Source organism: Borostomias antarcticus (assembly GCF_949987555.1).
Source record: "Borostomias antarcticus genome assembly, chromosome: 13".
NCBI classification, from domain to species: Eukaryota; Metazoa; Chordata; class Actinopteri; order Stomiiformes; family Stomiidae; genus Borostomias; species Borostomias antarcticus.
Window position 1 is genome coordinate 20,639,691 of NC_140246.1, and position 27,817 is coordinate 20,667,507.

The 27,817-nt window shown below is 47.1% G+C and overlaps 1 protein-coding gene across 1 annotated transcript; it reads right to left on the reverse strand.

The window, feature by feature from the left end:
* Positions 1-241: 241 nt before the first annotated feature.
* On the reverse strand, positions 242-27,626 carry LOC311317049 (fibulin-1-like; the record flags this gene model as incomplete). The annotated part of the gene is made up of 15 exons (XM_084448047.1): positions 242-381; positions 1,079-1,222; positions 1,789-1,931; positions 9,050-9,173; positions 10,101-10,232; positions 10,379-10,504; positions 11,926-12,048; positions 15,465-15,587; positions 15,834-15,977; positions 16,590-16,727; positions 17,224-17,329; positions 19,890-20,089; positions 20,686-21,117; positions 27,257-27,401; positions 27,555-27,626. 15 exons carry the CDS (start codon positions 27,624-27,626, stop codon positions 242-244), a joined length of 2,292 nt encoding a protein of 763 aa, XP_084304173.1.
* Positions 27,627-27,817: the final 191 nt, after the last annotated feature.

The following is a 27,817-nucleotide window of genomic DNA, read 5'->3' on the forward strand; positions in this document are numbered from 1 at the left end:
CATATGACAGCAGACTGGAATTTTACATTGTGTCAAATAAACTACTACTACTAGCCTACTACTACAGCAGAGCGGAGCCTAATACGATTCCTATATCCTTTATTTAAGCAGGCATATCAGTTAAGAACAAATTGATGAACTGGCAACAATAATGCAGAAGTTCCACAGGTCAAACTATCTCCACAGACAGGTTATTGATCAGTATCATCACAACAGAGAGAGGTTATTGATCTCCAGTGACTCAGAACCAGAACTCGGAGATGAAGACATGGATGACCACAAGGTTTCTGTGGGAGATAACGCCTGACTTGAAGTAGCTCATGGCCACCTCCAGTACCATGTCCCTGGGCCCCGATATAGGCCTCACCTGCCGGACCACACCTGGAGCACCAACACAGGAGCAGAGACAGGATGAGTGAGTGATGAAAGCAGGCCATGGTAGTATACCTGCTGTTAAACCCAGCCCTTAGCCGTTAGCTCCAGCCCTAACTCTCTCACCCTCCAGCCCTAACCCTCTCACCCTCCAGCCCTAACCCTCTCACCCTCCCAGTCCTAGCCCTCCAACCCTAACCCTCTCACCCTCCTAGCCCTAACCCTCTCACCCTCCCAGTCCTACCCCTCCAGCCCTAACCCTCTCACCTCCTAGCCCTAACCCTCTCACCCTCCCAGTCCTAGCCCTCCAGCCCTAACCCTCTCACCCTCCTAGCCCTAACCCGCTCACCCTCCCAGCCCTAGCCCTCCAGCCCTAACCCTCTCACCCTCCAGCCCTAACCCTCTCACCCTCCCAGTCCTAGCCCTCCAGCCCTAACCCTCTCACCCTCCTAGCCCTAACCCGCTCACCCTCCCAGCCCTAGCCCTCCAGCCCTAACCCTCTCACCCTCCCAGTCCTACCCCCCCAGCCCTAACCCTCTCACCTCCTAGCCCTAACACTCTCACCCTCCCAGCCCTAACCCTCTCACCCTCCTAGCCCTAACACTCTCACCCTCCTAGCCCTAACCCTCTCACCTCCTAGCCCTAACACTCTCACCCTCCTAGCCCTAACCCTCTCAGCTGGAGGACAGATGAGCTCTCTACTGACCCATCAGCATGTCCTTCTGGGAGCGCCTGTCCTTCTGGTAGCCCCTGACAACGTCGAACGACTGCTCGTCTCCCGCCATGATTTTAAAGAAGACGTCCAACGAGCCGGTGTGAGAAGCAGGGCCCGTCCTCAGGAAGACAACCTCTGGGACACAGTCAGGTTACAAACGGTTTGATTATTTATCAGATATTGCTCTTGCAGGCGTCTCATTAACAGCCATCCAAGGACAACATTAAAGCACCATCCATCTTGTGAGCTGTGTGACGTTCTCCACCACTAATTGAGACCAATGCTGGCCTGGCACCAGGTACACATAACTAAATGCCATGCTTATTTGAACTCCTCCACAAAAGAGGGACATCCTTGATGGTCAGGGAAGTGTGTCTGGCAGGGATATGGGGGAATGTGAAGAAACCACCGGCCACGGCACAGGAGAGCTATTCAACACAACCTGGCACAGGACTAGGGTCGCTGTTATTGTAATACATATGGTTGGATTATCTCTCAGCCCTGCTATACAGAGCTGCTGTTCTGTAGAGAGCTGACCCTAACCCTGCCTCAGATCTATGTGCCCCAAGTCTCTCCTACAAAGCCCAGGAACAGTAATGCCTCCTTGGTCTAATGGTAGACGTTTGGCAACCCCTGCAGGGAGGCCGAGGTTGGATCCCCAGGGCCTGGTCCCCCGGTGTGTCCTCTCCTCCTCCCCTCACCCTCTGGGTGGGTGAAGTCCCTGAAGGTGGGCAGGGAGATGGCGGTGTTGGTGATGGAGTGGACGGGGTCCAGGATACAGGCCCGGTCTCCACGCACACAGGACTTCACACAGCGCAAGTTCACCGAGCCATCACCACGGGCTCTGGGAGAGGGAGAGAGAGAGAGAGACATCACCACGGGCTCTGGGAGAGGGAGAGAGAGACATCACCACGGGCTCTGGGAGAGAGAGAGAGAGAGAGACCACCACAGGCTCTAGGAGAGAGAGAGAGAGAGAGAGAGAGAGAGAGGCATCACCACTGGCTCTGGGAGACGGAGAGAGAGAGAGAGAGACATCACCACAGGCTCTGGGAGAGGGAGGTGGAAAGAGAGAGAGAGACATCACCAGGGGTTCTGGGAGAGAAGGAGGGAGAGAGAGGGAGGGAGAGACATCACCACGGGCTCTGGGAGAGGGAGAGAGAGAGAGACAGACATCACCACGGGCTCTGGGAGAGGGAGGGGGAGAGAGAGAAAGAGAGAGAGAGACATCACCAGGGGGTCTGGGAGAGAGGGAGGGAGGGAGGGAGAGAGACATCACCAGGGGGTCTAGGAGAGAGAGAGACATCACCAGGGGGTCTGGGAGAGAGAGACATCACCAGGGGGCTGGGGAGAGAGAGAGAGAGCTATCACCACAGGGTCTGGGAGAGAGGGAGGGAGAGGGAGATATAAAAAAAAAGAGGGAGAAAGAAAAGAGACAGGATATTCTGAAAGATTGAAAGAAAAAAGACTATATTGTTGATGATCCGGTAACAATGCTTGTGATTTACTATGTCGACAGAGTCGTATTAGAGAAGACCATCATTCAGCTGAACTTGGCAGAGGGGGGTTAGGATTGAGTAGTTAGGGCTAGGGTTGGGTAGTTAGGGTTGAGTAGTTAGGGTTAGGGTTGGGTAGTAAGGGTTAGGGTTGAGTAGTTAGGGTTGGGTAGTAAGGGTTAGGGTTGAGTAGTTAGGTTTAGGGTTGGGTAGTTAGGGTTAGGGGTTGAGTAGTTAGGGTTAGGGTTGAGTAGTAAGGGTTAGGGTTGAGTAGTTAGGGTTAGGGTTGAGTAGTTAGGGTTAGGGTTGGGTAGTAAGTGTTAGGGTTGAGTAGTTAGGGTTAGGGGTTGGTTAGTAAGGGTTAGGGTTGAGTAGTTAGGGTTAGGGTTGGGTAGTTAGGGATAGTGGTTGGGTAGTAAGGGTTAGGGTTGAGTAGTGGCAAAGGACTCGCCCTACTAATTACGTAATTACTAGCTCTTATTTCCGGAAATACTAGGGGAAATTCTGTCCTTCCATAAGTGCAGGGGTGCGCAGCCGTGCTTTCCTCTGCGTTTTCGTGACTTTGCGGCTTTTTGAATGGGGAAAACTAGTAATTACGTAATTTGAGTAAACTAGCGGAAGTGTAAAGCACGGACCCAATACACTAGCGATCTGTAATTTTTTGGGTGCAATTCCCATTGTAATTAACAATTACAGAATTACTAGTTTTTTCCCTTAGTAATTCCGGCTTTACTTACTTAAAGTTACTATAAAAACTAGTGATGACAGATTTACTAGGATTAAAGTTACTATAAAAACTAGTGATGATGGATTTACTAGGATTTAAATTACTATAAAAACTTGTGATGACGGATTTACTAGGATTTAAGTTACTATAAAAACTAGTGATGACGGATTTACTAGGATTTAATAGTTACTATAAAAACTTGTGATGACGGATTTACTAGGATTTAAGTTACTATAAAAACTAGTGATGACAGATTTACTAGGATTTAATAGTTACTATAAAAACTAGTGATGACAGATTTACTAGGATTTAATAGTTACTATAAAAACTAGTGATGACGGATTTACTAGCGTTAGGGTTAGCTTATTCCAGAATTTCCCTTAGTAATCCCGGATTTAATAGTTACTATAAAAACTAGTGATGACGGATTAACTAGTTTGGCCTCAACACTTAGTCAAATTTTGGCATCAACACTTGGCTGCAATGTAAATCTGATGACTAGAAGGGCTAGACTGGAAGCCACATATATTAGAATGCACTATAAAAACTAGTGATGACGGATTTACTAGTTTTCATTTAATAATAATAATAATGAATTTTATTTATATAGCACCACTATTACTTGTTATGACAGATTTACTAGTTTTTAGCTAAATCACTATTTAAGCTATACTTGTAATGACGGATTTACTAGTTTTTAGTTAGACCACTATTACTTGTAATGACGGATTTACTTGTCTAGCTAAATCACTATTTAAGATATACTTGTAATGACTGATTTACCAGGTACTATAAAAACTAGTGATGATGGATGTACTAGTTTTTAGTTAGAAAAATAGCTTGTAATTCCGGATTTAATCGTTTTTCCCTTCCAGAATTTCCCTTAGTAATCCCGGATTTAATCGTTTTTTCATGGGCAAAAAGCATGACTAAACCAACATTTGAAAAATAGCTTGTAATTCTGGATTTATTAGTTTAAACCTTGTTTGACATGGCAATACATTATTGAATCTTGAATCTGAATATCCATAAGTTTGGTCCCGTTGGTCCCAGAGGTCCCATATTTGGATATGTTGTCCAGTAGGATGCCCCGCACATGTCGGTACCTTCGGAATCATCATGCGACAAAGTTGAGCCGAGATCCCAAAGCACATGGCTTTTTGGCGGGAACGCTCTCTCATAGTTTTTACCTTCCAGAATTTCCCTTTGTAATTCCGGATTTAATAGTTTTTCCCTTCCAGAATTTCCCTTAGTAATTCCGGATTTAATAGTTACTATAAAAACTAGATGTGACAGATTTACTAGTTAGGGTTAGAAAAATAGCTTGTAATTCCGGATTTAATAGTTTTTACCTTCCAGAATTTCCCTTTGTAATTCCGGATTTAATAGTTTTTCCCTTCCAGAATTTCCCTTTGTAATTCCAGAATTTCCCTTAGTAATTCCGGATTTAATAGTTACTATAAAAACTAGTGATGACGGATTTACTAGGAAATCCAAAAAATGGACAAGACTGTGTGGTGAACTGCAATTGTTTTACTATAAAAACTATAAATACTCGATATTACGTAAAAATCCCAGTGCAAACCCTGGTTATGGTTAGGGGTTCGGTATTAGGGTTAGGATTGGGTTGTTAGGGGATGGGTAGTAAGGGTTAGGGTTGAGTAGTTAGGGTTAGCGTTGGGTAGTTAGGGTTAGGGTTGGGTAGTTAGGGTTAGTGTTGGGTAGTAAGGGTTAGGGTTGGGTTGTAAGGGTTAGGGACGGGTAGTAAGGGTTAGGGTTGGGTAGTAAGGGTTAGGGTTGGGTAGTCAGGGTTAGGGTTGTGTAGTAAGGGTTAGGGTTGGGTAGTTAGGGTTAGGGTTGGGTAGTAAGGGTTAGGGTTGGGTTGTAAGGGTTAGGGATGGGTAGTAAGGGTTAGGGTTGGGTAGTAAGGGTTAGGGTTGGGTAGTCAGGGTTAGGGTTGTGTAGTAAGGGTTAGGGTTGGGTAGTTAGGGTTAGGGTTAGCACTCAACTGAGAAGAATTCAGTGGGTGGTGTGAATTTCCACCAGTGTTGATCAGAACAGAAGAACAAGACCCTGGCACCATCTAAATAGAACCATAAACTGTAGCTGACCAGACCAGACCAGACTAGACTAGACCTGACCAGACCAGACCAGACCAGACCAGACCAGACCAGACCAGACCAGACCTGACCAGACCAGACCAGACCAGACCTGACCAGACCAGACCAGACTAGACTAGACCAGACCAGACCAGACTAGACTAGACTAGACCTGACCTGACCTGACCTGACCTGACCTGACCAGACCAGACCAGACCAGACCAGACCAGACCTGACCAGACCTGACCAGACCTGACCAGACCAGACCAGACCAGACCAGACCAGACCAGACTAGACCTGACCAGACCAGACCTGACCAGACCTGACCAGACCAGACCAGACCAGACCAGACCAGACTAGACTAGACCTGACTAGACCAGACCAGACCAGACCAGACCTGACCTGACCTGACCAGACCAGACCAGACTAGACCTGACCAGACCTGACCTGACCTGACCTGACCAGACCTGACCTGACCTGACCAGACCAGACTAGACCAGACCAGACCAGACCAGACCAGACCAGACCAGACTAGACCTGACCTGACCTGACCAGACCTGACCTGACCTGACCTGACTAGACCTGACTAGACCTGACCAGACCAGACCAGACCAGACCAGACCAGACCAGACTAGACCAGACCAGACCTGACCAGACTAGACCAGACCAGACCAGACCAGACCAGACCAGACCTGACCTGACCAGACCAGACCAGACCAGACCAGACCTGACCAGACCAGACCAGACCAGACCAGACCAGACTAGACCTGACCTGACCAGACCAGACCAGACCAGACCAGACCAGACCAGACCACACCAGACTAGACCTGACCAGACCAGACCAGACCAGACCAGACCAGACCAGACCAGACCAGACCAGACTAGACCTGACTAGACCAGACCAGACCAGACCTGACTAGACTAGACCTGACCAGACCAGACCAGACCAGACCAGACCAGACCAGACCAGACCAGACTAGACTATACCATACCTGACCTGACCAGACCAGACCAGACCTGACCTGACCTGACCTGACCAGACCAGACTAGACTAGACCTGACTAGACCTGACTAGACCAGACCAGACCTGACTAGACCTGACCAGACCAGACCAGACCAGACCAGACTAGACTAGACTAGACCTGACTAGACCAGACCAGACCAGACCAGACCAGACCAGACCAGACCAGACCAGACTAGACCTGACTAGACCTGACCAGACTAGACCTGACCAGACTAGACCTGACCAGACTAGACTAGACCTGACTAGACCAGACCAGACCTGACTAGACCTGACCAGACCTGACCAGACCAGACTAGACCTGACCTGACCTGACCTGACCTGACCTGACCTGACCTGACCTGACCTGACCTGACCAGACCAGACTAGACTAGACTAGACTAGACCTGACTAGACCAGACCAGACCTGACTAGACCTGACCAGACCAGACCAGACTAGACCTGACTAGACCAGACCAGACCAGACCAGACCAGACCTGACCTGACCTGACCTGACCAGACCAGACCAGACCAGACTAGACCTGACTAGACCAGACTAGACCTGACTAGACCTGACCAGACCTGACCTGACCAGACCTGACCAGACTAGACCTGACCAGACTAGACTAGACCTGACTAGACCAGACCAGACCAGACCAGACCAGACCAGACCAGACTAGACCAGACCAGACCTGACCAGACCAGACCAGACCAGACCAGACCTGACCTGGCCTTGGGTCTAGAGGAGTCAGACCTTATCAGACCCGGGGTCTAGACCTGATCAGACCTGGAGTAGACCAGCCCATGAAGGGAAAACATATCTGAATCTGGTCTGAATCTGGTCTGGCATTATCCAGTCCTTCGCAGCTACTGGTGTTTTGGTATCCATTGCAGGCGTCTCATTAACAGCCATCCAAGGACAACATTAAAGCACCATCCATCTTGTGAGCTGTGTGACGTTCTCCACCACTAATTGAGACCAATGCTGGCCTGGCACCAGGTACACATAACTAAATGCCATGCTTATTTGAACTCCTCCACAAAAGACGGACGTCCTTGATGGTCAGGGAAGTGTGTCTGGCAGGGATATGGGGGAATGTGAAGAAACCACCGGCCACAGCACAGGAGAGCTATTCAACACACCCTGGGATTAGTAATACAGGTTATTACTTATTATTCAAGTATGTGATGATTCAAAAATAAAAAAGACATTTCTGTGTACCAAACCCATTTTAATAATGAATTACACATGAACTATGCAAACGAAAGACATTGAAATCACGGAGAAGCTGCCATGTGAATAGGGAGGTAGATCGGGGGTTGCTTTTTTTTTTGCTAACCCTACTTAAAACGGGTCCTAAGGCCAATACATCATCCAGATGTTGATACATACAGCACAGCCAGCCACTCTCTACAAACTAAACGGCCCCAACTAGTGGTATTTTTAAAGTGTTAAATGTTTATTTATTTATTTTTCTTCACTTCTTTCACCCATGAGCATTGGTAGCACAATAGCATCTGCTAAGCAGATGACAACTGGGCCAAACTAGTATTCAGTACTCAGGTAATGATGGGTCCTCATCACCGTGGTCAGCTGGTGTAGACCGATGATGACTGTCCTCCTAAAATGGTGGCCGGCCCGCGGGCAGCACGGGCTGCTCGTGGGTGACGAACACGGCGATCTTGGCCATGTAGACGTGAACGCTTCCGTAGCGGTGCAGACGCATCTCCACGGTCAGGGAGAAGTCCCTGGGCTCGGCCACCGCTCGGCGCAGGGAGATCACCCCGCCGTGGGCCAGCTTCTGAGCCGCAAAGAAACCGCCGTCGTCTCCCGCCACGATGCCCAACCAGACGTCGTCTCCGGGGACGGAGTTGGACGGCCCCATGCGGAAGACGTCGACCGGCACGGGGGTGTTGGTGGGTAAGGCGATGTTGTAGAAGGAGATTCTCAGAGGCAGAGAAGGACACAACTGGTTCTGGGAAAACTCGCAATTGACACGCTCGCAAACGCTGAAAAGAGAAACGCAATGATGCTGATGATGCTGCCCATGTGGAGAGAGAGAGAGAGAGAGAGGAAGAGGGAGACAGAGAGGGGTAGAGAGAGAGGGGGAGCAGAGCGAGGTAGAGAGAAAGAGGGGAAGAAGACAGAGAGGGAGAGAGAGAGGAGGGAAGAGGGAGACAGAGGTAGAGAGGAAGAGAAAGGGGGGGAATGGAGGTAGAGAGAGAGATAAAGAAAGAGAGAGGTAGAGGGAGAGAAATAAAAGAGATTGTGCAAGAGAGAGAGTGAGTGATGGAGAACAAAACTGCCACCATCGGCATCAACCAAGGATGTCAGGATTTGGTCAGGAGGACCATTACAGGACCATATTGACTGTGCCTAACCCTAACTAGCAGGTTAGTTAGATAGGGGTAGGGTCAGGGTTGGTTAGTTAGTTAGGGGTAGGGTCAGGGTAGGTTAGTTAGTTAGGGTTAGGGTCCAGGTTGGTTAGTTAGTTAGGGTTAGGGTCAAGGTTGGTTAATTAGGGTTAGGGTCAAGGTTGGTTAATTAGGGGTAGGGTCAGGGTAGGTTAGTTAATTAGGGTTAGGGTCCAGGTTGGTTCAGGGTTAGTCAGGGTTGGTAGTGTCAGTATCCTGAGCCCTCACCCTTCAGCTGAGCGGTGGAAGTGGGGTGGACACGGGAAGAACAGACAGCGGAACCCGCCCTGCACGTTGAAGCAGCTCTCCCAGGCCGAGCAGCTGTGGCTTCCGCTCGCACACTCATCGATGTCTGAGCACAGGAAACAGAGAGATCTGAGTTTCACTAATAATAACAGTAATACAGGACTGGATATCACACAGCTTCACCATGCAGTCAATGTCATAGCAATTACATGTAGCACATGCAGACAGACTGACAGGAAGACAGACAGACTGACAGGAAGACAGACAGACTGACAGGAAGACAGACAGACACAGTGTTTCCCCTAGGGTGTTTTTCAGGGGGGGTGGTAGGCCCACCGAAACTGTGAAAGTGTTGTTGCGGGGCGGGCGTGTCACGGATACAAGGTGTCCACAGTGTTATCATAGACGCAGTAGGGGTACACCCTGTCCCCTGGTATAGGCGCAGTAAGGTGTAGCATAGATATCCATGTTTGTTAGTATCAGTGCATTTCTCTACACTGAGCTGAAGTGAAACGAGTGCACATAACTTACAGTAGGTATATAAATATTAACAATTAAAAAAAAAAACATCTAAAAAAATATTATTAGAACAATTTACATTTCCTGCAGAAAATGTGTGTGGATGCTGAAAATCTGAAAATAAGCAAAAGCATTGCTGAAAATGCACAGCCAAGATGGTAAAAATGTGAACTAACTTGAATGCTACACCATTTAGTCCGTAGCTAATGTTAAACTACAAAGTTACTAACATCAGAAGACATACATTTAAACTGTGGTTACATTACTTATGTAGCTAAAGCAACAGAAAATATTTTAATTTCATCATCTCTCACTCCCAGTCAGAAAATGTCCGCTAGCCGTGATGCTAATTTTCGGTATGTTAAACTCCGTTGACTTATGCTAAAAATGTTAGCGATCTAAAAATCTGCTATTTTTGGCTTTTGGAGTCTTTCAGGAGGGGCGGGATGTTCCGTTGGGGGGGTGATGGTAGGGGAAACACTGGACTGACAGGAAGACAGACACACCGGCGTACCCTGGCAGGTGCGTCCGTTGGGGGCCAGGGTGTACCCCTCTGGGGGGCAGGTGCAGTGGAAGCTCCCGGGGGTGTTGTTGCATCGGTAAGAGCACACGTGACCTCCGGTGGGGAGAGCACACTCATCTATATCTGAGAGAGAGAGAGCACACTCATCTATATCTGAGAGAGAGAGAGAGAGCACACTCATCTATATATGAGAGAGAGAGAGAGCACACTCATCTATATCTGAGAGAGAGAGAGAGAGAGTGTGCAGGGGAGTTGAGAGATGTGTGTACCTTCACACGTGACCCCATCGACGTCACTGAGCTGGTAGCCACGGCGACAGTAGCACTGGTACGTGCCGTAGACGTTGGCGCACTCCTGGCTACAGGGGCTCGGGCTGGACTCACACTCATTCACATCTGTCACACACACACAGCGAGAGAACGCCTGGTGTATGAAAGCATGTACATGCACTCCCTCCTTACTGGGGCCATTTTTAGTTTGATACTCTTGCACTTTTCCTTCAGCACTAAATTCTGCTCTTCACTGGTTTAGAAAGGAGATGCACTTGTGAGTTCTGGAGAGTAGTAGTACACTGACTTCCTACGTTAAATGCAATTATTGTAAGTCACTTTGGATAATAGCGTCTGCTAAATGAGTGTAATGTAAGGAGGGGATAACGTATGTCCAGCCAGTGATTCTAGAAGAAGAGTCCGCCAGTGCGTCGGGAACCCCGAGGTGAAGCCCAGGGTTTGTAACTCACTGAAGGAATCTTCTTTTTAGAGAATGACCGGCTGGCCATACGTTATCCCACTTAATTTAATTTAATTTAGTTTATTTAAATCAGGACAGTGCATATTGATGAACGTGTACAATACATGTAAATATGCCAGATTGTAGCCCGGAGGCTAGTTTCTATCTGGAGTCCATTAGGCAGGTTGATGTTACAAAACAAAGTTACAAGAGGTACAGAGGCAGTTAAACATATATAAAACACAGACACAGTACAATATATAAATATATAAATTTTTGGTTGGCTCTAAGCCACACCTTTAGATGCCTATTAAAGGTGGCAAGAGTGGGGCAATCCCTTATGATTAAGGGGAGGCTGTTCCAGATTGCGGACCCCTTATAAGATAAAACATTTTGACTGAAAGAGGTTTTTCTAAAGGTAATCACACAGTCCCCACTTGTGAGCCGAGTTAGGTTGGTGGTGGATCTGTATTTGATAAACTCATTCAAAGGGGGTGGCGCTAGACTGTGAAGCACTTTGTAGATCAAACACACAGAGGAGAAGTAACTGACATTTTCAAAGCTTAGCATGTTGTATTTTGATAAAATATTGCAGTGGTGATAAGTAAAAGGTTTTCTGTCCAGAATTTTAAAGCTTTTTTGTATAGGAGTTCAACTGGTTTCAATGTTGTTGCACCTGACATAGACTAACTGGTTATACAGTAGCTCAGACTTATTACACAGCTGCTTACAGTACCATCCACATTAATACTAATAAGACTACACTTTTTATTTAGCCAGTGAAATGGTTCTGTGTGCTTGGGCACCGGCCGTGTTCAGAGATTGAGCATAGCAGCTCTAACAGACAAACCGTTATTGTTTAGAATGTTCAGACAACTTTTAACTGTCACCCACAGACGTATAATGTGTTGCCCTTAGCAGAGGTGAATATTGCTTGTTGCCGGTGAATTACAGAGAAATAATTCACCGCTAGAACGAGCAATTGTCCAATCAGAATTGAGTATTTCAGAGAGCTGTGTAATAATATACAGTAACCCAGTGATTCATAATGTTTGCGTGGGAGAGCAGGTGGCGCCCCCTGGTGTACCTTCACAGTTCCTGCCGTCACTGGCCAGCTGGAAGCCCAAGGCGCAGCTGCAGTGGAAGGAGCCCTGGCTGTTCTCACACCTGTGAGCGCAGAGGCGTCCAGAATGTCTGCACTCGTTAATGTCTAAGAGAAACAGGAGGGAATGTAAACAACCAACACACAACAACAACACATCTGAAACTCTGCTCTGGGACTCAAATCGTCCTGGGACAGATTTGGGATTTTGAAAACGAAGAAAGAGGTGAGGAGAGAGAGGAGAGAGAGGTGGGAGATGTTCTTCCTGAGGAGGGAGAGAGGTGAGAGATGTTCTACCTGAGGAGGGAGAGAGGTGAGAGATGTTCTACCTGAGGAGGGAGAGAGGTGAGAGATGTTCTACCTGAGGAGAGAGAGAGGTGGGAGATGTTCTACCTGAGGAGAGAGAGAGGTGGGAGATGTTCTACCTGAGGAGAGAGAGAGGTGGGAGATGTTCTACCTGAGGAGAGAGAGAGGTGAGAGATGTTCTACCTGAGGAGAGAGAGAGGTGAGAGATGTTCTACCTGAGGAGAGAGAGGTGAGAGATGTTCTACCTGAGGAGGGAGAGAGGTGGGAGATGTTCTACCTGGGGAGAGAGAGGTGAGAGATGTTCTACCTGAGGAGAGAGAGGTGGGAGATGTTCTACCTGGGGAGAGAGAGGTGGGAGATGTTCTACCTGAGGAGAGAGAGGTGGGAGATGTTCTACCTGGGGAGAGAGAGGTGGGAGATGTTCTACCTGGGGAGAGAGAGGTGGGAGATGTTCTACCTGGGGAGAGAGAGGTGGGAGATGTGTTCCCTGAGGAGAGAGAGGTGGGAGATGTGTTCCCTGAGGAGAGAGAGGTGGGAGATGTTCTACCTGGGGAGAGAGAGGTGGGAGATGTTCTACCTGAGGAGAGAGAGGTGGGAGATGTTCTACCTGGGGAGAGAGAGGTGGGAGATGTTCTACCTGGGGAGAGAGAGGTGGGAGATGTGTTCCCTGAGGAGAGAGAGGTGGGAGATGTTCTACCTGGGGAGAGAGAGGTGGGAGATGTTCTACCTGAGGAGGGAGAGAGGTGGGAGATGTGCTCCCTGAGGAGAGAGAGGTGGGAGATGTTCTACCTGAGGAGAGAGAGAGGTGGGAGATGTTCTACCTGGGGAGAGAGAGGTGGGAGATGTTCTACCTGAGGAGAGAGAGGTGAGAGATGTTCTACCTGAGGAGAGAGAGAGGTGGGAGATGTTCTACCTGGGGAGAGAGAGGTGGGAGATGTTCTACCTGGGGAGAGAGAGGTGGGAGATGTTCTACCTGGGGAGAGAGAGGTGGGAGATGTTCTACCTGGGGAGAGAGAGGTGGGAGATGTGTTCCCTGAGGAGAGAGAGGTGGGAGATGTTCTACCTGGGGAGAGAGAGGTGGGAGATGTTCTACCTGGGGAGAGAGAGGTGGGAGATGTTCTACCTGGGGAGAGAGAGAGGTGGGAGATGTTCTACCTGGGGAGAGAGAGAGAGGTGGGAGATGTTCTACCTGAGGAGAGAGAGAGGTGGGAGATGTTCTACCTGGGGAGAGAGAGGTGGGAGATGTTCTACCTGGGGAGAGAGAGGTGGGAGATGTTCTACCTGGGGAGAGAGAGGTGCGAGATGTTCTACCTGGGGAGAGAGAGGTGGGAGATGTTCTACCTGGGGAGAGAGAGGTGGGAGATGTTCTACCTGGGGAGAGAGAGGTGGGAGATGTTCTACCTGAGGAGAGAGAGGTGGGAGATGTTCTACCTGGGGAGAGAGAGGTGGGAGATGTTCTACCTGGGGAGAGAGAGGTGAGAGATGTTCTACCTGGGGAGAGAGAGGTGGGAGATGTTCTACCTGGGGAGAGAGAGGTGGGAGATGTTCTACCTGAGGAGGGAGAGGTGGGAGATGTTCTACCTGAGGAGGGAGAGGTGGGAGATGTTCTACCTGGGGAGAGAGAGGTGGGAGATGTTCTACCTGGGGAGAGAGAGGTGGGAGATGTTCTACCTGAGGAGAGAGAGGTGGGAGATGTTCTACCTGAGGAGAGAGAGGTGGGAGATGTTCTACCTGGGGAGAGAGAGGTGAGAGATGTTCTACCTGAGGAGAGAGAGGTGAGAGATGTTCTACCTGAGGAGAGAGAGGTGGGAGATGTTCTACCTGGGGAGAGAGAGGTGGGAGATGTTCTTCCTGAGGAGAGAGAGGTGGGAGATGTTCTACCTGGGGAGAGAGAGGTGGGAGATGTTCTACCTGGGGAGAGAGAGGTGGGAGATGTTCTACCTGAGGAGAGAGAGGTGGGAGATGTTCTCCCTGAGGAGAGAGAGGTGGGAGATGTTCTACCTGGGGAGAGAGAGGTGGGAGATGTTCTACCTGAGGAGAGAGAGGTGGGAGATGTTCTCCCTGAGGAGAGAGAGGTGGGAGATGTTCTACCTGGGGAGAGAGAGGTGGGAGATGTTCTACCTGAGGAGAGAGAGAGGTGGGAGATGTTCTACCTGGGGAGAGAGAGGTGGGAGATGTTCTACCTGGGGAGAGAGAGAGGTGGGAGATGTTCTACCTGGGGAGAGAGAGAGAGGTGGGAGATGTTCTACCTGAGGAGAGAGAGAGGTGGGAGATGTTCTACCTGAGGAGAGAGAGAGGTGGGAGATGTTCTACCTGGGGAGAGAGAGGTGGGAGATGTTCTACCTGGGGAGAGAGAGGTGAGAGATGTTCTACCTGGGGAGAGAGAGGTGGGAGATGTTCTACCTGGGGAGAGAGAGGTGGGAGATGTTCTACCTGGGGAGAGAGAGGTGGGAGATGTTCTACCTGGGGAGAGAGAGGTGGGAGATCTTCTACCTGGGGAGAGAGAGGTGGGAGATGTTCTACCTGGGGAGAGAGAGGTGGGAGATGTTCTACCTGAGGAGAGAGAGGTGGGAGATGTTCTACCTGAGGAGAGAGAGGTGGGAGATGTTCTACCTGGGGAGAGAGAGGTGGGAGATGTTCTACCTGAGGAGAGAGAGGTGGGAGATGTTCTACCTGGGGAGAGAGAGGTGGGAGATGTTCTACCTGAGGAGGGAGAGGTGGGAGATGTTCTACCTGAGGAGAGAGAGGTGGGAGATGTTCTACCTGGGGAGAGAGAGAGGTGGGAGATGTTCTACCTGGGGAGAGAGAGGTGGGAGATGTTCTACCTGGGGAGAGAGAGGTGGGAGATGTTCTACCTGAGGAGAGAGAGGTGGGAGATGTTCTACCTGAGGAGAGAGAGGTGGGAGATGTTCTACCTGAGGAGAGAGAGGTGGGAGATGTTCTACCTGAGGAGAGAGAGGTGGGAGATGTTCTACCTGGGGAGAGAGAGGTGAGAGATGTTCTACCTGAGGAGGGAGAGGTGGGAGATGTTCTACCTGAGGAGGGAGAGGTGGGAGATGTTCTACCTGGGGAGAGAGAGGTGGGAGATGTTCTACCTGGGGAGAGAGAGGTGGGAGATGTTCTCCCTGAGGAGAGAGAGGTGGGAGATGTTCTACCTGGGGAGAGAGAGGTGGGAGATATTCTACCTGGGGAGAGAGAGGTGGGAGATATCACGCTACCTGTGCACAGCTTGGAGATGCTGTTGAAGATGAATCCGGGACGACACTTGCACCGATAGGAGCCCAGCAGGTTGACACAGCCATGACCCTCACACACACCTCCCAACGCACACTCATCCACATCTACTGTAGCAGAAGGAGGGAGAGAGGGAGGGAGGGAGAGAGAGAGAGAGAGGGGGGAGGGAGGGAGAGAGAGAGAGTGAGGGAGAGGGAGAGATGGACAGAGAGTGCATGAGATCTCAAACTGATGTAAGTATCATCTCATCCACCCCTTTTGTGTCTATATGTACACATGTACACTGTTAATGATAGTCAATATTGATCTGATAGTGACAACTGATCTGACAATATTGATCTGACGGTACGTACCCTCACAGCGCGAGCTGTCCTCTCGTAGATGGTAGCCACGCGCACAGGTGATGGTGTTGCGTCGACAGCTGTAGGAGCCGACCTTGTTGATGCACGTCTGTCCTGGCTGGCATGGGCTGGACAGGACCACACACTCATTTATATCTGTGGAAGAGAGAAACACACACACACACACACACACACACACACACACACACACACACACACACCACCATGGAATGACACTGCTAGCTCTGTGTCACTGATAGAGCTGCCCACTGCAGTCTGCAGGGTTGGGTTTAGTTAGTGGGATAAGGGTTAGTTAGGGTAGTATGACAGGGTTAGTTAGGGTTAGTTAATGGGGTTGAGGATTCGTTGAGGTAGGGTACTGTGGCAGGGTTGGGTTTAGTTAGTGGGATAAGGGTTAGTTAGGGTAGTATGAAAGGGTTAGTTAGGGTTAGTTAATGGGGTTGAGGATTCGTTGAGGTAGGGTACTGTGGCAGGGTTGGGTTTAGTTAGTGGGATAAGGGTTAGTTAGGGTAGTATGACAGGGTTAGTTAGGGTTAGTTAATGGGGTTCAGGATTCGTTGAGGTAGGGTACTGTGGCAGGGTTGGGTTTAGTTAGTGGGATAAGGGTTAGTTAGGGTAGTATGAAAGGGTTAGTTAGGGTTAGTTAATGGGGTTGAGGATTTGTTGAGGTAGGGTACTGTGGCAGGGTTGGGGTTAGTTGGTGGGGTGAGGGTTAGGTGGCAGGGTTAGTTAGGGTCAGAGTCTCACCTATGCACCTGCCCACTGCATCGTGCAGGTACCCGTCTCCACAGGTCTCCCTGGGATGACAGCGGAATGACCCGGCGGTGTTCACACACACCGAACCCCCTCCGCAGCTGTGGGTCCCCAGGACACACTCATCCACATCTGAGAGGACAACAAATAAACCATCTCACTTGGAACTGACAGAGAAACCAAGAAAGTCTGTCAGTGTCTGGAATGTCCCTCTCTCTGTTCTGTCCCTGTCTGTCCCTCTCTCTGTGTCTGTCTGTCTCTGTCCCTGTCTCTCTCTTGTCTCTCTCTGTACTGTGTCTGTCCCTGTCTGTCTCTGTGTCTGTCCATGGCTGTCTATGTGTCTGTCCCTGTTTGTCTCTGTGTCTGTCCCTGTACTGTGTCTGTCCCTGTCTGTCTCTGTCTATGTACTGTTTCTGTCCCTGTCTGTCTCTGTGTCTGTCTATGTACTGTCTGTCCCTGTCTGTCTCTGTGTCTGTCTCTGTACTGCGTCTGTCCCTGTCTGTCTCTGTTTCTGTTTCTGTCTCTGTCCCTGCCTCTGTCTCTGTCCCTGTCTCTGTCCCTGTCTCTGTCCCTGTCTCTGTCCCTGTAGCTGTACCTGTGCATGTCCAGTAGTTGTGTCTGTACCTACCTTGACACTGGCTGGAGTCGGTGAGCTCATAGCCTGGGCCACAGCTGGCCTCCTGCTGGCAGAGATACGAGCCCTCTGTGTTGACGCACTGGTGGCCTGGAGCACACTGAGGAGCTGCACTCAGACATTCATTTACGTCTGAGGAGAGACATGAACAAAGAAAGAGAGAGAGAGATGAACAGAGAAATAGACAGATGAACAGAGAAAGAATGAGATGAACAGTGAAAGAGAGAGATGAACAGAGAATGAGAGATGAACAGAGAGAGAGAGTGGAAGCATCCGACGCCGGTCCAAAGGCGATTAAGCCTCACCCACACAGGGTGGGTAAGTCCATCCCAGGAGGGGAAGGACAGGCGGCCGGGATGAAATCACAGAGTCTGGAGGTGTTTGCCTCCCACTCCGCCCACCAGATGTGGTCTGCCCATCCTGCCTCACTGATGTCAAGATCTCTGCATTGCTGCAGGAGATCCCGTGCAGCAGGCACAAAAGGGTGTCTCGACTTGAGACGCTGGGGAGGCTCCGCTGTTGCAGTGAGTCTGTCGTGGAGCAGGGGATTAGGCTCCACGGCCCGACAGGTGAGACGTGCTGTGCGAGACATGCTATGGTTCCTGTGCAGCGGAGGCCAGTGGGCTGGATGCCTGCGATGATGGAAAGGTTGTCCACAGGACTGGGACGCAGGCATCCTGTCACGATGCTCAAGGCTTTGTTGATAGGCGGGTCGATGAGGCGGGTGTGAGCGCTGCGACACCAGACGGGTGTGCAATATTCACTGGTCGAGTCAACCAGGGCTAGGGCTGCCGTACGCAGTGTTTTTGCGCTGGAACCACAGCCTGATCGGACCAGTCACCTCATCAACGCCACATGAGCTGTTAACTTCTTGCGCAGTGACTCGAGGTGTCTGCAGAACGTGAGCAACCTGTCCAATGTCACGCCGAGATAGGTTAGTTCGGCGCTGCATGGCAGGAGTGTTCCGTCGGTGTGCACTCGGAGCTCCTGTTTGGCTTCCTTGTTGTTAAGGTGGAAGGCTGCCGACACCATCTTTGCCTCGCTGAGCTTCAATCTCCATTTCTGGAGGTGTGCCGCTAGTGTCTGCATGTCCTGGCTCAGTGTCTCCTCCACAGCCTGCCAGTCTCCAGGTGAGTACACTAGCGCAAGATCGTCTGCATAGGCATACTTCCTGGAGACTGTGGTCGGCAGGTCGTAGGTGTAGATGTTATAAAGGAGGGGGTCCAGGACAGATCCCTGGGGGACGCCGCTTTTAAGGCATCGCAACCTGCTTTGCTGTCCGCTACCAGTGGTGAGGGTGAAGCTGCGGTTTCGGACAAGCTCCATGATCATGCTGACCATGTGCCTGTCCGGCAGCAGGCGGAGCAGCTTGCAGGTGAGGCCGCGGTGCCATACGGTGTCGTAGGCAGCCGCCAGGTCTATAACGAGGGCTCCGGCCTTCTTTTTAGTCGAAAAGCTGTCCTCGATATCTTGAGTCATCAAAGTGACTTGATCTACGGTCGATCTCCCGCGTCGGAACCCGGCCTGCTCCTGTGGGAGCAGCGGGTCAATGATTGGTTCGACGTGAGTGTAGATGAGACGCTTGAGGATCTGGAAGGGGATACATAACAGAAAGATGGGGCGGTAACTCTTGGGGTCCCCTTCAGGCTTGTTCGGCTTAGGGAGCGCGACAACTGGGGCTTTTCTCCAGATTTTGAGGATTTTGAGTTGGCGCAAGCAGGAAGAGAGGAACGCTCTTAACCAGGACTTCAAGGCAGGCGCGGCATAGTACTATATAAGCTCGGAGCAGATAGAATCAGGCCCCGGAGCTTTCCCTGGCTTTACATGCTGGAGGGTAGCAGCGAACTCCTCCGGTGTGAATTCACCGGAGATGTTACCGCCGCTAGGAGTTGTGGCCTTCCAGAGGTCTTTTGCCATGAGACGTGACGATTCGCATACGGTCGTATGTCCCACTTTTCACAAATTGTGATGTGATTTTGTTTGCAGAGATGGGGCAGTGACAGGGGGAGTGTCTAGACCTACCATTGAGGTTGTTAAGGATGCTCCATGCTTTGCGGCTGGAGTGTGAGAAGTCAATGGAGTTAATGACCTCTTCCCAGTGCTCTTGTCTCCTTCGGCTGAGTCTAGACAGCAGGGCTGAGGCAAGTCAGTCTGACTCAGCTCCTGGGGGGGCCCTGAGGAAGGCACAGTAGAGACTCTCACAGTCCGCATCCCAACACGGTTTGTAGCTATTGCGACGTCTGCTTGGGATGGATTTTAAGGAGGCGGTAGCGTTTCCAGACAAAGCTGGCTGCGCCCTTGGGATCGTACAACAGGGCCAGGCTGTTGTTAGCTGCCCAAGCAGCCAGGTTTTCTCTGTTGGATGTATTGGTGCTGTACCCCCAGTCCTCGTGCTGGCAGTTGAAGTCGCCAGCATAGAGGCAGGGGTGAGGGAAGACTGGGAGATGCGCTGGTGTGATTTGTGAGGGCGGAGGCTTGTAGACGTTGATGATTTTAAAGGCAGCAGCGTCCACGCACAACCACTCAATCTCCGAGCCAGTCGGGGATTGGTCGACGAGAGTCCAGTTCAACCTTTGATGGACGAACGTAGCAAGGCCTGTTTAGGGTAGACCCAGCTACAGTGAAATTTGGAAGAAATAGCTTATCTGCTGTTGGATGACGAGGGCCTTGGTGGTGCAGGCCAGGTGCTCGATGACGTCGATTTTACTGGGGGTGAGCCCTTTGGAGTTCAGCTGCAGAATTCTGGTTTGGGAGCCGGCGGAGCTCGCACTTACACTCCCCGCCTGTGGCAGCCGAACACCGGCCTGGGTGGTGGCCCTCAGTTGGCAGACTTTGCTTCGCATACAGTGGTTAATCACAGCTACTGACGGGGGGCAACACGAGAAGGTGTCTGCCTCGCCCCCGAAGCAGAGAGAGGCAGAGAGAGGTGAACAGAGAAAGAGGGAGAGATGAACAGAGAAAGAGAGAGAGATGAACAGAGAAAGAGAGGGGCAGGGTGCAATCAAAGTAAAGTCATGTGCCTTCTGGTAATCCATGTCACACTCACCCTCACATTCCCCCTGGTCCGAGAGGAGTTTGTAGCCCTCTCTGCAGGCACATGTGCCGTTACCCACACAGAGCTGAGAGCACCTGGAATCTGACACACACACACACACACACACACACACACACAACAATGTTAGGCTGCCATTGTCATGAACACAGCACCAAATCTGGGCCCAGGTGCCGTGAATCTCGAGATCAAGGCCAGGGTTAGGGTTGGGGTTAAAGGTCAGGGCCAGAGTTAGGGTTGGGTCCCGGCCACACTAGTCAGTCAGAAAACGGACCGATAATGAGTAGAATGCATTCACTGTCAATTTGAATTTATATAGAATTACATATGCACGGTTAGGATTCGGGTGCTAGGGTTAGGCTTTAGGGTTAGGGTCAGGTCAGGGTTATATGGGGTTTGCTCACCTCTGCAGGCATCCTCCTTTGGCTCCAGGGTGAAGCCAGGTTCACGCTCCAGGGTGAAGCCAGGTTCAGGCTCCAGGGTGATGCCAGGTTTACGCTTCAGGGTGATGCCTGGTTCAGGCTCCAGGGTGATGACAGGTTCACGCTCCAGGGTGGAGCCAGGTTCACGCTCCAGGGTGATGCCAGGTTCACGCTCCAGGGTGATGCCAGGTTCACGCTCCAGGTTGATGCCAGGTTCACGCTCCAGGGTGATGCCAGGTTCAGGCTCCAGGGTGAAGCTAGGTTCAGGTTCCAGGGTGGAGCCAGGTTCACGCTCCAGGGTGATGCCAGGTTCAGGCTCCAGGGTGATGCCAGGTTTAGGCTCCAGGGTGATGACAGGTTTAGGCGTCTTCAACTCCGGGGCTGTGGAGGGAGCTTTCCCACCAGGCAACAATGCTTTAAACGAAAACAAAAAAACTGATTTGACAAAACACCACTCTTAGTATTGCATAACCTTATCATGATGGTGTATGTCCTGTTATCAACACGGCAATTGGTTCAAGAAGTCACATGTTCAGTCAGCTGTGCTGGGATCCAAATGGTCCCAGATGTATCCCACCTGTGTCCTAACCAGGTTTGGGGACCCCGTTGATAGCCGGTTGATTTTGCCATGACAACCAGTCCCATAACTGATGTGAACTGATAAGGGCCGGGTTTCCCGAACGAGTTAAGAAGCACTTAACTCCAAAGTACTTCTTAACTCCCATACAAAGGGTTGCTTAAGAAAGGTTCCTTAAGAAGGTTCTTTATCGGAAAACCCGGCCTGGGTCTATGAAGCATATAGAGAGACACAGATGGGTGTGGTCCTTTCAGAGATACTGTGCCACACTGGCACTACAACCACTACTGCTGCTGCTACTACAGAACCTAAGTTATAGTTTACAGAAGCCTAAGCTTACATTAAGCTAAGCTTAAGTTAGACACGGCTAGACGATGGATAGTATACTGTAGTCAATTGCCAGTTTGGGAACCTTTAAATGTCTATCTGAGTACCTGGACTGGAATGAGGAACTGATTAGCACTGTAAGGACAAGCAATGACAGGAATTCCAATGTACTTGTTACACATGGCAAATAAGCTTTCTATTCTTCTATTCTAAGTTAAGTTCAGGAATTGAGGTAACGTTAACGCATTTGGAGATGATGCAACATTAGCTAAACGCTATTCAGCACTTTGAGATTGTCTCTCAATGAAAAGTGCTTTAAATGCATGATGATGATGATAATGCTGATGATGATGATGATGATTATTATTATTATTATTATTATTAAATTAAGTGGACAGAATACAGAAACATAGTACATATCATGTAGGATAGAATTACATATAATGAAATCCTAGAAGAGGGGCCTACCTTTGTACCAAGAGCACAGAAAACATTCCTTTGAGAACATGCGTTACCAGAACAGAACATAATGTGTGGACACTTTCCTAGACGTGGGTTACTTCTTCTTACTTCTCGGTCAAATTACCTCATAACATTCTGGTATCTGGCAACAATCTAGGAAGCAGCCGTTGATTCTGATTATAGTTTATATAAAGGATATAGGTCATTAGTTTAGGATAGAAATTTACAGCTCCATAGTTTGTAGCCCTGGCTTCACAGCAAGGTTATAATTTTTTTCAATAGTTTTTATTTTTATATCGTTTTAACTTTTTGTTTTCAATTTCAGTTTAGTTTTGATTAGTTTTAAAGCAGGTTTGCTAGTTTAGTTTAGTTTTTATTTTTTGAAAATGCTTAGTTTTAGTTTAGTTTTTATTAGTTTCAGTATGAGTTTTAGTTTTTTATTCTTCTGTGCTAGCCTTGTGAGACCATCCTGATCTCGTGAGCTCACGTTGTTTCACTCCGTGTGAAACAAACCATCTGGCGCACGTCAGGTTACTTTTGCGCAGGGACACAGCTAAAGAAAATGGAGGATATATCTCATATCCACCCAAAATACTAAGCTTATGTATTAAATTAAAAAGACTAAAACTAAGGACATTTTCTCAATAATTTTAGTTTATTTTAGTTAGTTTTGTAAACACACAATACAGTTTTAGTTAGTTATCGTTTTTTTGTAAAGTCTAGTTTTTATTTTTATTTCAGTTAACTAAAATGTTTTTTCACACCTATACAGTAGTATATCTAGAATAATATACTACACCACAGTGATATACAGTAGTATATCTAGAATAATATACTACACCACAGTGATATACAGTAGTGTTTCTAGAATAATATACTACACCACCGTGATATACAGTAGTATATCTAGAATAATATACTACACCACAGTGATATACAGTAGTACATCTAGAATAATATACTACACCACAGTGATATACAGTAGTATATCTAGAATAATATACTACACCACAATGATATACAGTAGTATATCTAGAATAATATACTACACCACAGTGATATACAGTAGTATATCTAGAATAATATACTACACCACAATGATATACAATAGTATATCTAGAATAATATACTACACCACAGTGATATGCAGTAGTACATCTAGAATAATATACTACACCAGTGATATACAGTAGTACATCTAGAATAATATACTACACCACAATGATATACAGTAGTATATCTAGAATAATATACTACACCACAGTGATATACAGTAGTGTTTCTAGAATAATATACTACACCACAGTGATATACAGTAGTATATCTAGAATAATATACTACACCACAGTGATATACAGTAGTACATCTAGAATAATATACTACACCACAGTGATATACAGTAGTATATCTAGAATAATATACTACACCACAATGATATACAGTAGTATATCTAGAATAATATACTACACCACAGTGATATACAGTAGTATATCTAGAATAATATACTACACCCCAGTGATATACAGTAGTATATCTAGAATAATATACTACACCACAGTGATATACAGTAGTACATCTAGAATAATATACTACACCACAGTGATATACAGTAGTATATCTAGAATAATATACTACACCACAATGATATACAGTAGTATATCTAGAATAATATACTACACCACAGTGATATACAGTAGTACATCTAGAATAATATACTACACCACCGTGATATACAGTAGTATATCTAGAATAATATACTACACCACAGTGATATACAGTAGTATATCTAGAATAATATACTACACCACAGTGATATACAGTAGTGTATCTAGAATAATATACTACACCACAGTGATATACAGTAGTACATCTAGAATAATATACTACACCACAGTGATATACAGTAGTATATCTAGAATAATATACTACACCACAGTGATATACAGTAGTGTATCTAGAATAATATACTACACCACAGTGATATACAGTAGTACATCTAGAATAATATACTACACTACAGTGATATACAGTAGTATATCTAGAATAATATACTACACCACAGTGATATACAGTAGTACATCTAGAATAATATACTACACCACCGTGATATACAGTAGTATATCTAGAATAATATACTACACCACAGTGATATACAGTAGTATATCTAGAATAATATACTACACCACAGTGATATACAGTAGTGTTTCTAGAATAATATACTACACCACAATGATATACAGTAGTATATCTAGAATAATATACTACACCACAGTGATATACAGTAGTATATCTAGAATAATATACTACACCACAGTGATATACAGTAGTACATCTAGAATAATATACTACACCACAATGATATACAGTAGTATATCTAGAATAATATACTACACCACAGTGATATACAGTAGTATATCTAGAATAATATACTACACCACAGTGATATACAGTAGTATATCTAGAATAATATACTACACCACAATGATATACAGTAGTATATCTAGAATAATATACTACACCACAGTGATATACAGTAGTGTTTCTAGAATAATATACTACACCACAGTGATATACAGTAGTACATCTAGAATAATATACTACACCACAGTGATATACAGTAGTACATCTAGAATAATATACTACACCACAATGATATACAGTAGTACATCTAGAATAATATACTACACCACAGTGATATACAGTAGTATATCTAGAATAATATACTACACCACCGTGATATACAGTAGTATATCTAGAATAATATACTACACCACAGTGATATACAGTAGTATATCTAGAATAATATACTACACCACAGTGATATACAGTAGTGTTTCTAGAATAATATACTACACCACAGTGATATACAGTGCGTTCTAGAATAATATACTACACCACAGTGATATACAGTAGTATATCTAGAATAATATACTACACCACAGTGATATACAGTAGTGTTTCTAGAATAATATACTACACCACAGTGATATACAGTAGTATATCTAGAATAATATACTACACCACAGTGATATACAGTAGTACATCTAGAATAATATACTACACCACAGTGATATACAGTAGTATATCTAGAATAATATACTACACCACAGTGATATACAGTAGTGTTTCTAGAATAATATACTACACCACAGTGATATACAGTAGTACATCTAGAATAATATACTACACCACAGTGATATACAGTAGTATATCTAGAATAATATACTACACCACAGTGATATACAGTAGTGTTTCTAGAATAATATACTACACCACAATGATATACAGTAGTATATCTAGAATAATATACTACACCACAGTGATATACAGTAGTATATCTAGAATAATATACTACACCACAGTGATATACAGTAGTACATCTAGAATAATATACTACACCACAATGATATACAGTAGTATATCTAGAATAATATACTACACCACAGTGATATACAGTAGTATATCTAGAATAATATACTACACCACAATGATATACAGTAGTACATCTAGAATAATATACTACACCACAGTGATATACAGTAGTACATCTAGAATAATATACTACACCACAGTGATATACAGTAGTATATCTAGAATAATATACTACACCACAGTGATATACAGTAGTGTTTCTAGAATAATATACTACACCACAGTGATATACAGTAGTACATCTAGAATAATATACTACACCACAATGATATACAGTAGTATATCTAGAATAATATACTACACCACAGTGATATACAGTAGTATATCTAGAATAATATACTACACCACAGTGATATACAGTAGTATATCTAGAATAATATACTACACCACAGTGATATACAGTAGTACATCTAGAATAATATACTACACCACAGTGATATACAGTAGTATATCTAGAATAATATACTACACCACAATGATATACAGTAGTGTTTCTAGTATACACCACAGTGATATACAGTAGTGTTTCTAGTATACACCACAGTGGCAGGTATACAGTCTGGTATAGTATACTACACTACAGTAGCAGGTATACAGTCTAGTATAGTTTACTACACCAGAGTGGCAGGTATACAGTCTAGTATAGTATACTACACTACAGTAGCAGGTATAGAGTCTAGTATAGTATACTACACCAGAGTGGCAGGTATATAGTCTAGCATAGTTTACTACACCAGAGTGGCAGATATACAGTCTAGTATAGTATACAACACCACAGTGGCAGGTATACAGTCTAGTATAGTATACTACACTACTGTGGCAGGTGTACAGTCTAGTATAGTATACTACACCACAGTGGCAGGTATACAGTCTAGTATAGTATACTACACTACAGTAGTGAGTATACAGTCTAGTATAGTATACTACACTACTGTGGCAGGTGTACAGTCTAGCATAGTATACTACACCACAGTGGCAGGTATACAGTCTAGTATAGTATACTACACCACAGTGGCAGGTATACAGTCTAGTATAGTATACTACACTACAGTAGCGAGTATACAGTCTAGTATAGTATACTACACCAAAGTGCTTGTAAAGCACTCAAAGTGCTTTAGAATGGCCTCTCATTCACCCATGCACACACACACTCACACACCAATGGCGGTAGCTGCCATGCAAGGTGTTAACCTGCTCATTGTGAGCAATTTGGGGTTAGGTGTCTTGCTCAAGGACACTTCGACATGTGGACAGTCTGAGCTGGGATTCGAACCACTGACCCTTCGATCATTGAACGACCCGCTCTACCAACTGAGCTATACAGTCTAGTATAGTATACTACAATACAGTAGCAGGTATACAATCTAGTATAGTATACTACACCATAGTGGTGGGTGTACAGTAGTACAGCTAGTATAGTATACTACACTACAGTGGCAGGTATACAGTCTAGTATAGTATACTACACTACAGTAGCAGATATACAGTCTAGTATAGTATAGTACACCACAGTGGAAGGTATACAGTCTAGTATAGTATATTACACTACAGTGGTAGGTGTACAGTAGTGCATCTAGTATAGTACAGTATACTACACCACAGTGGCGGGTATACAGTCTAGTATAGTATACTACACTACAGTAGCAGGTATACAGTCTAGTATAGTATACTACACCACAGTGGCAGGTATACAGTAGTGTATCTAGTATAGTACACCACAGTGGCAGGTATACAGTCTAGTATAGTATACTACACCTTGTGTGACAGTAGCGTTGTCTGCCTCTCTGCTGCAGCAGGTCATGGCGGCGTGGCGGCACTCCCTCCCCAGGGTCACGCCCAGGTCACAGCCCAGCCCCCGACCCTCTGCCATCAGACCCAGCACACAGCAGTCACAGCACATCTGGGGGGAGGGGAGAGCTCAGTCCCCAAAATACCACTCCAAACCAGGTGTTTATTGGTTGTTAATAGAGAGAGAGAGAGAGAGAGGGAGGGGGATGTGGGGAGTTGTAGTCAGGAAGGACATGGCTGAGAGGCGCTTCCTGTGTCGGCCCACCTTGGAGACCTCAGTTTCCCAGGGGTCTCCCTCAAAGAACGGACGCTCGCAGGCGCCCTGCTCAGTAGCCATGGTGACGCCGATGGCGCAGAGGGTCTCCCCCACTGCTGCTGCACAGCACTGCTCCTGAGCTATCCTGAGAGAGACCAGGACGGGGGGGTGGGGAGAGACCAGAGAGACCAGGACGGGGGGGGGGGGGGATAGAGGGACCAGAGAGACCAGGACGGGGGGGGGGGTGGGGGGGAGAGACCAGAGGGACCGGG